The sequence below is a fragment of the Perna viridis genome, chromosome 1 (genome assembly GCF_037379345.1).
Source record: "Perna viridis isolate PV_CMFRI_1.1 ecotype Kerala chromosome 1, ASM3737934v1, whole genome shotgun sequence".
In the NCBI taxonomy this organism is placed as follows: domain Eukaryota; kingdom Metazoa; phylum Mollusca; class Bivalvia; order Mytilida; family Mytilidae; genus Perna; species Perna viridis.
In genome coordinates this window covers 6,188,937-6,200,557 of record NC_142445.1, presented here as the reverse complement: position 1 = coordinate 6,200,557, position 11,621 = coordinate 6,188,937, and the positions used below count along the sequence as shown (strand labels likewise).

Here is an 11,621-nt window from a genome sequence, read left to right as displayed (position 1 = left end):
TGACTACTGATTTTACTGATTTTCAATGGTGGCAATTTTATGCTGCCCATTTGTGTTAAAATATACCGGAAATAATTAACTGTTATGGCAGAAGGAGGTTTAGTTCGCTATAAAACCTGGTTTATCCCATCTTTCGTTTTAAAATGCCTGTTCAAATTGAATACCGGATACCCTCTTTATTTGAAGTGGGCTATGATTATGTTTACATGAATGAAATTCTAGCTTAAATGACACTATTTCACCTTAACTAAGAGATAGATATTGATCTTCACTCTACATAATATATAAAAGTACAGCTCACCTTCTTAACTGCAAACTGAACACGTTTAGGTGAAGGGGATTTCTCCCTCCTCTTCTCTGGTGACTTTATAGCAGGTTTTAGAGGAGATCTTGATGGTATAGAGATTAAGGCAGGTTTATCATCCACCTCTTCACTATCTGCTATCACCTATTAATAATAAATTTCCCATACAATAGTATATTACTGATTACTGTAACACAGGATTAACACTGCCTGACACAAAACAAAACAAGAGCCTCTAAGGACCCTGAATCACACACCTGGTTCCTTAAGCAACATTCTATTTTTGTAAAAAAAACAGCCATATTTTCTCTTGGATAAAAATTCCTATCCTCACATCAGTTCTATGCACAATACCCAAAGGATAATTCATAGCAAGTTTGGTTCAAATTGGTCCAGTAGTTTCAGAAGAGATATTTGAAAGAAATAACAATAAAAATGCAAAAAATGTCGAATTAGAGAAACAACTCTAACATGGCTTTACACATTAACTAGAAAATTTGACTACAGATATGCTGAACACTATTACCTGGTCAGATTTTGGCTAAAATCAACATTTTTTAAGATATATGTGAAAAACTTCTAGACCCCTACGTTGTATTTTCAGTAACGGCAGCCATGTTTTTAACCAGATCAAAAATCCCAATAACAGTTCTATGCAGAATATCCTAGGAAACATTCATGCCAAGTTTGGTTCTAATTGGTCCAGTAATGTCAGAAGAGAAGAGTTTTGAAAAATTGTTCACAAAATTATATATATTCTCCAATATTTTGATAGTACAGTATAATCTACTGAGATAAATAGTGAAACTTTTAAATCAAATAATTACAGTGACCCCAAGGCTTTATATGGATATTGTTGGAATTAATTTTAGTCACCTGGTTATATTCTTTCACACAATTTTCTTAGAAACTTATAAACCAGGACACTATCAATCTTTGCATTAGGATGTTAATTAATTTTTTGAATAAATCAGATAATTAGACTTTGCTCAAACACAATACATTAAAACTCATTTGAAATAATAATTTACAGACTACCAACTTCTTCCTCTTTACTATAAGGCTGTGTAGCTGCCAAGACATCCTCAATAGGGGGTGTCACATCTCCTTCTTCATCAACTGACTCTTCTTCAGGTACTGTGGTATCTTCCACCTCTATAGTATAGGCCTGTAGGGCCTCCTCCATTCCTGGTTTAGGGAGGTCAACATCCATTGTGTACGGCTGAGTAGCTTCAGTGACTTGCTGATCTGTCAAAATATAAATATGATGGTAAAAATTTAGAAAAAAAAACAGAAAAATCATGTGTTCAAAAAAGGAAACATTGCAATTACACTATGAAAACAAGAAATCTGTGAGTGATGGTTCAGTAATTATACCACCGCTTTCAATCATGATATAAGGAAAATAAACAAAGTCCTTGTTAACAGGAAGCTGTTCTCAAATTTTTCTGGAAATGGTTCCCAATATATGGCGTGCATACAGGAAGAATGTGTCAAAATTTCAAGCCACTGTGACGAGTAGCTGCTGAGAAAAGTGCAACAAAACTTCAACTTTCTGCTGTGATGAGTATTTACTGAGAAAACTGTGAAGGAAAAAATTATTAGATGGAAACATGGACAAGGGTAAAACATCTTATCCCACTCTCTCCTTCAAAGCAGGGGTATGATATATTTTATTATATAGTAAGTTAATTAATACTATAGAAATCGTTTCAATTAAAAAAGATAGATATACTTTTATCTTGTAATGCTGGTAATGTCATGAGGAATCCTGCTTCTGTTTTCTCTACAACCTCTTTAGGTAATGGAGGAACATCAGATCTATGTTGAACTGTATCTGTAGATGAGGATTGAACATTTGTATCAGAAGAGTCTGCTTGTAGGTCCAGCTTTGTTTTTTTGGCTTTCTTGTTTTTAGTGTCTTTATTTGGACTGTCATTACCAGACTCTGGACTATAATCCTCACCTCTACGTATGGCCTTGTCTATACCTTTCATATCATCCATACTCTCCTCCATCTCTACCATCCTAAAACTCTTCCGCTTTGCTCGACCCGACCTCCTGACATTGCCATCATCAGTTTCTTGACTGCTGCTTTGTGCTTGGTCTTCTGATGATAAAATGCAAGCTTTTTTGCATCCCTTGCTCTTGTTTTTGATTTCATCAAGTTCCTCCTGCAGTTTCTTCAGCCTTCCTCTACCTTTTGCCTTTCTTGGCACATAATCCCCATCAAAATTATCGAGCACTGGTGATACAGTGTCAGCATCCTGAGCAGCAACTGTTGCATCACTCTGAACTGCCAATGTTGCATCATCTTGTACTGCAACAGTGGTAGTATCAATAACCATAGTAGCATCAATAGGGACAGCTACTGCAGCATCATCTACAACAGCTACAGTTTCCTCCTGAACAGCTACTGTAGCATCTGGAATCACAGTCAAAGTTACATCATCACTTACTGCTACAGTTTCTCCAATATCAACTGCAACAGTGGCATCATTGAAAACAACCTCATTTGCTTGATTTTTGGTAGGCACAATCTGAGTTGGATTATCTTCAATTGTCACAGCTTCTTCAGGAAAAACTTGAGTAGCTCCTCCATCATCTTCATCACAGGCAACTGCTTGTGTGGCATCATTGCCTGCAACTACCTGTGTACCATCTTCTCCTGCCACTGCCTGAGTGGCATCTTCTCCTGCCACTGCCTGGGTGGCATCTTCTCCTGCCACTGCCTGTGTAGCATCATTGACTGCCACTACCTGGGTAGCATCTTCCCCTACCACTGCCTGGGTGGCATCTTCTGCAACTGCCTGCGTAGCATCATTGACTGCCAATACCTGGGTAGAATCTTCCCCTACCACTGCCTGGGTGGCATCTTCATTAACCACTGCTTGAGTGGTGCCATCATCACCAACAGCCTGTGTGGCATCATCTAGCACTGCTTGAGTTGGCTGGTCAAAGTCAGCTGTTTCATCAGCAACAACTTGTTGATCAGATTCATCTTGAAGGTCATCAATGTCGCAGGCCAAGGTTGAACTTGTGAATAAATGGCTGACATCTTCTTCCTCTTCACTTTCCACTACCATATCATCCTGTAAGTACATAGTTATTAGAAAGAGATCAATCCCACCCCTACAGCGCTAAGATCGCAAGATACGCCCGTCCGTAAGAATAGCTGATGGTATAAATTTTAGAAAACAATAACCTGATTTCTGATTACCAAAAAATTAGTCTGTATATATAGTGAGCAAAGTTTTTTCTTCAGTTATGCAAAAAGTATAAATGATCTTACAACTGTTTGACATGATGAAAGTATACAATAGCATTTAAAAGGGATTCTTTGTTTTTGAACTAAATAAAACTATAATAAACTACAGAATTGAAAACTGGACAAATAATTCATTATGTAATAATATTATTATGAGGTAAGACCTACAGTTAATAGTACAATTCCTTCTACTTCTACTGTAAGGAAGTTCATATTGCCTTGTGGTCAGAATAATAAGTTTCTAGGGTACCACTCTGATAATTGTCAGTATTCATAAAAATCAAATATATTGTAGAATTGAAGTCATTTGTTGGTCCCAATATAGTACAGCTTTTCAAAACTGTAAGTAAGCAGCAATCTTATGTCGTGGTAATTACATCAGATTTGACAACAATATAGATTTTTAAGTGAATAAAGTTCCGTAACTCTGGAACGACAAATAAATAATTCTTCAAAATTGAAAGGAAGCGTTCTTCCATGAATATTAATATTGTGCTAAAATTTCATTTGAATCCGTAAAAGCGAATTTGAGTTATCTTGCAACATGTGGATGGACGGATGGACAGACAATGGTATACCATTATACAACCATAATCTAGCATGTCTATAAAACTGTATGCAAAGTATCAAGAATAGTATCAATACAGCTGAGTTATTACATCAGATTTGACAATAATATAAATTTTTAAGTGAATAAAGTTCCGTAACTCTGGAACGACAAATAAAAAATTCTTCAAAATCCAAAAGGGAGCTTTCTTCCGTTAATAATATTGTGCTAAAATTTCATTTGAATCCGTAAAAGCAAATTTGAGTTATCGCGCGACATGTGGACGGACAGATGGACGGACAACGGAATACCATAATACGTCCTGTCTATATAGATGGGCATATAAAAAGTGTCCGAGTAAGAAATTACTGAAATCATAAATGAGCACGCCTAAAGTCTTCTAGTTTTAATTTTTTTTTTCATTTCAAATTAAAGCTAAAGTGAAGTGCTTTAGTTACTCTACCTCTGAATATTATTAACTTTGTCCTTGATATCAAAATCAGTTAGTGTATCTATTTGTATTCAAGCAAAAACTTAGTGAAACACTTACCTTTGGCTGCTGAGTGTCCTGAATTACACTCTCATCACCAAAGTATGCTTGTGTGGACGCATACTGGAGTTCATTCTGAAAATAGAAAGTAAAAGCCCCTTTTGTGTTAACTGTGGGATAGTTGGTGAGCATGCATGGAACATGCTCAATATACACTTCTGTGAGGCTTAATAACATGACTTAGTCATCCACCTGAATATTTAAATCACTCTTACAATACTTAGGCATACAAAAAATAATAGAAGTATATAAAATGTTAACTAAAATAAGCCTAATAGGACAGTTCTTTGTTGAGATAAAATTCTAAAAATATTTTCCAGAGTTTGTATTTACTATAGAAAAGGTAAAATGTTTTGAAAAATGAACTTTCCATAATTTTTTTTTCTTGAAGATTTATAAAACTCAAACAGACTATTGTTTCAATTACAATATTTAAGGCAGAAAAATTGATTTGTGGTTTTCACACTATTCTGTTGCCTACATAATCAGTCAAAATTTATCTGAAGATTAAAGAGATAGCTTGTCTATTTACTGTACAGATTTACAATGAGAAAAGTGGTAAATTCTGATTCAAAATATGTTTACAATACTGTGAGCAGGTTCTTACAATAATTCCCTCACTTTAACTTCAGATTCTGAACATACTGGATTATCTCCCATTATATCTCCTTAAAAAAATAAAAACTGTAAGAGTTATTTATAAAGTACACAGATAAATTGTTAAACAGATGAATAAATGGACACAGCAGTTTTTATGTCAACCCTAGAATTGGTATCATAGAAGGCCATTAAAATCATGTGATATTAACCTTTTTAGAATCTTCTTCCTCAGTGTCACTGTTTGCAACAAAAGTCTGAGTAGGTTCATTTTGCCTGTAAAACATTAGTTTTATGCTGAACATGGAAATTAAATACACAAGAAATGTTGTAAAAAATGTTAATAAAATTTCTTTTAACAACATGCAATGAAGTAGCCACAATCAATACTGTCTTGATGATAAATTCATTAAAACATTACAGCATAGAAACCCTCTCCATGACGATTGATATTCATGTAACCACTAAATAAAGCTTAGTTTTTTTTATACTTATTGAAAGTAAGAACTTGAAATGTATCAAGGTATAAATTTAAGTAGAATAAATTGCACCAGTGCATTATATCTTTTTTTTATTCATGAGTGGGCTTGTAAGTTCCATTCTCCATTTTTTATCTTGAATTTCTCCAGTAATCATAACTGAAAACCAATTTGTATTTATTTTGTTATTGCTGATTCTAATGAGATGCAAGTTATCAAAACTTTCCATCATATGATATTATTTAAGCAAATGTTAAGTATTACAGTTTTATTATACTATTTACTCATTGGTAAGATTGTATTCTTTACTCTATGAATAACAACTTCCTGGGCTTTTGATTTGGAGCTCAGAACTCTCATAGATTTACAGGGTCACTTACAAGTCTTATTATCAGAAAATGACTAAAGGTTTGCTACACTAAATAATTCAACAGAAATGAGGTAACCAAAATAGAAATTGGAGTGTCAGAAAAACAGTTATTTCCATACCTGACATCAGTAAAGGCTTGTGTAGGCCCAGTCAATATTGATTCTTCAGGCTCTGAATCATCTAAGTATGAAGATAATGAAGACTTATAGTCGGCGTCACATAAATAACATACTGTTAAAATTTGAATAAAAATATTTTCTACGACTTTATTGACACCTACCGTCGTTTAAATTGTCTTAAATGACTTGCTCATTCGTTTAGCCAAACGGCTTCTCCCTAAACATTGAATCGTTAAATTCCGGTCAGATTTTAATTCTAGGTGGCAATATTTACATTGTAAAAAGTCGGCCATGTTTACAGTGATCGGGTTGCTAGGAGATGTTGTTTACGTTTAAATGGTTTGTCCAAAAACCGAAGAACCCAGAATGCAATTCGGCGTTATTTCGGATATCTCGGATTTATTTTACGCGAACAACGTATAATACCGAGAAGTTGATCAAGCAGACGATTGTCACCGGAGTTCGACGGGAACTTACGCACTTCGTTTGTAAACAAATCGTCCCGTAAAAACCAACATGGCGGATATTAGTATGGGATTTTCCCGTAAGGATTTGTTACGCATGATTTAAGCTAATAAGCGACTTGTTTTTGAGAAGCTGTTTGGCTAAACGAATGAGCAAGTCATTTAAGACAATTTAAACGACGGTTGGTGTCAATAAAGTCGTAGAAAATATTTTTATTCAAATTTTAACAGTATGTTATTTATGTGACGCCGAGTATAAAAAAAATCAACATATCAACAATATATTTCCTTATAATGTATATGTTGTAATCCACGACATATCACCACTCAACCAATATAATAATCCATAAAACAGTAAAACACACATGTAAGATGACTTCAGTTTACTTGCCTGATGACTTGAAAATTCTATTTTTTACCAAAGAATTTGTATAGTCTTATCCTCTAGATGTTCTTGTAAATAATGTAAAGTTTAGAAAGAAAATCTGATGATAAACATCCCTTTTTTTTCACACATTAAAGATAGGTTTCATTCTTACTGTACAAATGCAAAAAAAAAAAAACAAAGCAAATTGGAATATACTTATGAAAACCATTTACCTGTGGTCTGAGTCTCTCCTATACCCAAACAAGCTTGTGTCTGTGCAAACATTAAACCTTGGTCCACTGTTCCTTGGCTCTCCTCTACAAAGTTTAATGTATAAATCATTAAACTATCAGCATTAAAAATTATGCCGTCAGACAATAATAGGTGTTGTTACACTCAATTATTATAAGTTTAACATCATTTTTACTTGTTTTTCTTACAAATACAAGTATAAAAGAAAGAATTTGTACAAAGATCTGTTGTAAATAATAAAAAGAATACAGTGTGTATAAAACAGTTACATCAACCCTTCACTTATGATTAAAACAGAAATATGAAGTTGCAAGTGTTGTTGTACTAGGTATACCCTTACTCATACAGGAAGTAGTATGTGTTGTCATGCTAGGTATACCCCCACTCGTACAGGAAGTAGCATGCGTTGTCGTGCTAGGAATATCCCCACTCGTACAGGAAGTAGCATGTGGTGTCGTGCTAGGTATACCCCCAGTCATACAGCAACCAAAATCACTTATAACAAATGTCTCATCTGTACAAGCCACACAGCATATTTGAAATCAATCTATTCATTTAAAGCTGAGATTTGTGTGACTAAAATTTTCTCTATCATTCCATATAATAAAAATGGCTAAGTCCCAAAAAACAGTTGATATCTGACTGCAACAAAAAATGCTTTCAATGTCAATCTATATAAAGCTACCAACCAAATTTGAAATCAATCCATCTATTGAGAGCCAATATAATCTAGATGAAATTCATACAGACGGAAGGACGGACAGAAGGACAATGTGATTCCAGTATACCACCCACAGGAAATTCATACAGACGGAAGGACGGACAGAAAGACAAGGTGATTCCAGTATACCACCCACAGGAAATTCATGCAGGCGGAAGGACGGACAGAAGGACACATTGATTCCAGTATACCACTCACTTGATGAGTAGGGTCCACTAGTGTTGAAATGGGTCAGTTCTTTTATTGCACGATATTATTTCTTTAATTTACATGTACACTTACTAAACTATAAAATGAGCGCTATGAAGAATATCAATATAATTTTACAATATTTCCTAACAAAATTTCTGACCCAGTTTACCTTCTAACACCAAAGTTTGAGGTATATTCCTTTTAGTGTGTTCTTCATCTTCAGTTTCAGATCCTGATTCATCTATAACCGGACCAGTTGTTACTGAAATAAAACATTAAAACTAGATATTGTACCAGAGGATGTTCCTACCATCCCTTAAATTTACAAGAGATTCAGCGAAAAGAAACCAATTTTCTAGAGAAAAATCACAAACAGATTGCAACCTATTCTGATAAAACTGCATAAACAATATTTTCAAATCATTTTAATGAAAGTTTCTCACATTTAAGCATACAAGTACAATATTTCAGATAAACAGGAAATAGATAAATGAAGGATGCTCACTGACTGACGATAAGAACTATTTTAGTTTCCTCCTAAACAATAACCAGACATCAGACATAATCAGTGTTGACTTACTTTTCTGTTTGGAAGGACCTGGGGTTTCTGTTACAAGTACCATAGTTTCTGTTAGACAAAGAATATCCCTCAATACATGTATTTATCTTATTTTGTTCTGTCCATTAAAGAAGATTTAGCCAATGATTAGGCAATTCAGATGATTTTTCTTTTTAAAAGATTTTATGTCCAAAAGATAAATTTAGCCCTTAAAACAATAAAGCTTCAGTGAAATTACTGGTTATGGCTAAATTTTTGTTAGAACTTGATGTTCTTAAGTGCATAGAAGACTTTAAACAAAAATTCTATGACCTGGAACATCACATAAATACTAAACTGCACTAATTCAGAATCTAGTGAGAAAAAAATGATTGTAGCCTATTGTTTCATCACATTCATTCATTCATTTATTTTACCTTTTTCCATCAAGGAGTCATTTGCAATCAGAGACTTAGCAGTTGTATTCTTCCGTGCATGAGTGTGATATGCCTGAAAATAAAAATAAAAAAATAACAAAAAGCTTTTGGACACAACAGAAATAGATTTAGGATTCAGGACATCTTAACAATGTTGTCTAATAACAGTATAAGACAGACAAGGGCCAAATTTAGTTTTAATTCATTCTGATGACCAGTTACAAGACTATTTATTCAAGAAATATATCCATGATGACAAATAATGAAGCCATAAAATAAATACCTTACCTGTGTTGGTTGTAGGAGATCTATACTATTATCACTATCATATTCTTCCTCGTCAAACTCTACAGTAATATCTTCTTTATCATTGGCTGTCTGGTACTGAGATTCTGATCCAGTCTCTGAACCATCATCAGATATCTATGATGACATTCAATCAACTTATTAGTATTTATCAGTCAAATAGACCCCAATTAATTGTTAGTGGTATATAAAAAAAATTACTACATGTCCTTTTCAAAATAAGTTTTCTTTCAGGTTTAACTTTAAATCCATAAGACCGTTTACAATATGTTTGCACCGAAAAATGAAAACAGACCATTTTTGTAAAAGAAATAATGGGAATTACATTATATAAATGATGAAAACTAAAAAGTGTACGATTTCCATTTGTAACGCCATTCATGATTGCCTCCCCTTACCTGATTTCCAATAGTAAATTTACTTTCAACATCCCCAAATATCAGAGTGTCTCCATTCTTTAACTCATATCTAACTTCAGGGGTGAGATATAGCTGAAAATAATTTACATTCATTACTTCTGTACTATGAATTTGAAGTCTGTAGGCATTTTTTAAAAAAAATTGTAGGCGTAAAATAAGTCTTAATTTATGTCATAAAAGAGAAAGGTATTGTGATATCCTAACTTATGACCACTTTTGCACTTACGATTCATGAAAACTACCACAGATAACTTGCAGGGTATGACGTTCTACTTGATAAAGTTGAAATCTACGTTGTCCTTAGTAAATGAATCTTGAAAAATGAATAAAATTTGGTTGTCCTCCTGTTTTACTTCTCTGCATGGTAGTTTCACTTGTGCGGGCAATGGGACAACAGGATAATTTTAAGGGAAATCATAGTGAAAATCTGTTTTCCAATTAATGACAAATAACTGGTTTTTAATATATTTTTTAGACTTAAAAACAATTAGTCAATAGATTTTTTTAAAGTTTTTTTTTTAAGGTTGTGTAGTCTCTCAGGGTACTTGTTATATGAAAACAGAAGACAAATGTTTTTTTTTGTCATTTTAATGAAATCTGTCTGCATTCTCAACTTTCTGTTCCTGAATTCTTCCTGTACTTTGTAGGTTTTTTTTCTTTTTTTGGTATTGATTTTTCACTAAGCCCTTCTATAACACAACTTGTTTACACCATAACATTGTTCAATGATAAATTAAACAGTACATGTTTTGACCAACACTGTTTTAAAACTTGAATTTCAACTTTAACTTTTTACCATCTTTATTTTAACCTAACTATATCGTACTGTAAGGAAAGCTATACATCATTAAAAAATGAGGAAATTAACATTGTTTAAGTATTGCAAATTGAATTTATTGGACACTTAAAAAATTGGAATGAGAATTTATGTTTATAAATGATGTGTAGGTACATACAGTAGATTAGAATCCACTTCTTAACTATGTCAGGTTAGAATGGCATCTTTGAAAATAAAACAAGAAGTTTTTAATAAAAATAGAAAAAGTAGAGTGTATTTCTGGTTCTAATTTTATTTTTATTTTTTTTCCAACCAACTGACCCAATTTCATACAGTCAAAAATCTGTAAACCAATAAATCAGAAAACTGTGGCCTAATTAGAATTATATTTTATAAAAACTTTTCCTCTTCGAAGTACCTTGTTTCTTTTGGTCTTGTTTCTACTGTTCTTGTCAAATATTAAAAAAGATTCTCCTTTTATTTCAATGCATGCATGTTCTCTTGATAAAGCCTGAAAATATAAAAGAAACTAACTATGCACATGTAATGTCAGATAAGGTCATTTGAAATTAATTTCCTCAGTTATTAAGCCATTACTTTTGAAAATTGGGAAGACCCTTTCATTATTCTAAGGCAATCAGAAGTGTACTGCATGCTTTTTACTGTATACATAGACAGAAAAAAATAGTACGGCACGGCAGCTTCACTTGTTAATCAATAAGGATAATGAGATATGGAAGGGTCTATAAACGCAATATTGTTTTCAGTAAAAAATCATTGTCAAATTTGTTATTGTATTTTTTATTATAACCTATTTGAAGAATATGTTTAATTATAGTTTTGCATACAATGATTATTACATTCTTCTCCTAAGCAATTGTGTCATAAAACCTTTCGTAACAATTGAGCCTTC

The 11,621-nt window shown here is 33.1% G+C and overlaps 1 protein-coding gene across 4 annotated transcripts in view; it reads right to left on the bottom strand.

Annotated features, from left to right (window-relative positions):
• Positions 1–11,621, bottom strand: part of LOC148627004 (uncharacterized) — a 35,512-nt gene that overhangs the window by 16,589 nt on the left and 7,302 nt on the right. For 3 of the 4 annotated variants that reach the window (XM_088565376.1, XM_088565366.1, XM_088565393.1), the window contains exons 5-17: positions 11,127–11,219; positions 9,910–10,002; positions 9,494–9,628; positions 9,206–9,278; positions 8,811–8,858; positions 8,400–8,492; positions 7,299–7,382; positions 6,235–6,295; positions 5,479–5,542; positions 4,670–4,744; positions 2,040–3,396; positions 1,347–1,552; positions 302–448 (exon numbers count right to left, since the gene is read on the bottom strand). In XM_088565376.1, the coding sequence (XP_088421502.1) occupies positions 302–448; positions 1,347–1,552; positions 2,040–3,396; positions 4,670–4,744; positions 5,479–5,542; positions 6,235–6,295; positions 7,299–7,382; positions 8,400–8,492; positions 8,811–8,858; positions 9,206–9,278; positions 9,494–9,628; positions 9,910–10,002; positions 11,127–11,219 (2,529 nt within the window). The remainder of the gene's footprint in view (positions 1–301; positions 449–1,346; positions 1,553–2,039; positions 3,397–4,669; positions 4,745–5,478; positions 5,543–6,234; positions 6,296–7,298; positions 7,383–8,399; positions 8,493–8,810; positions 8,859–9,205; positions 9,279–9,493; positions 9,629–9,909; positions 10,003–11,126; positions 11,220–11,621) is intronic. The other variant, XM_088565385.1, reaches the window with a different exon arrangement.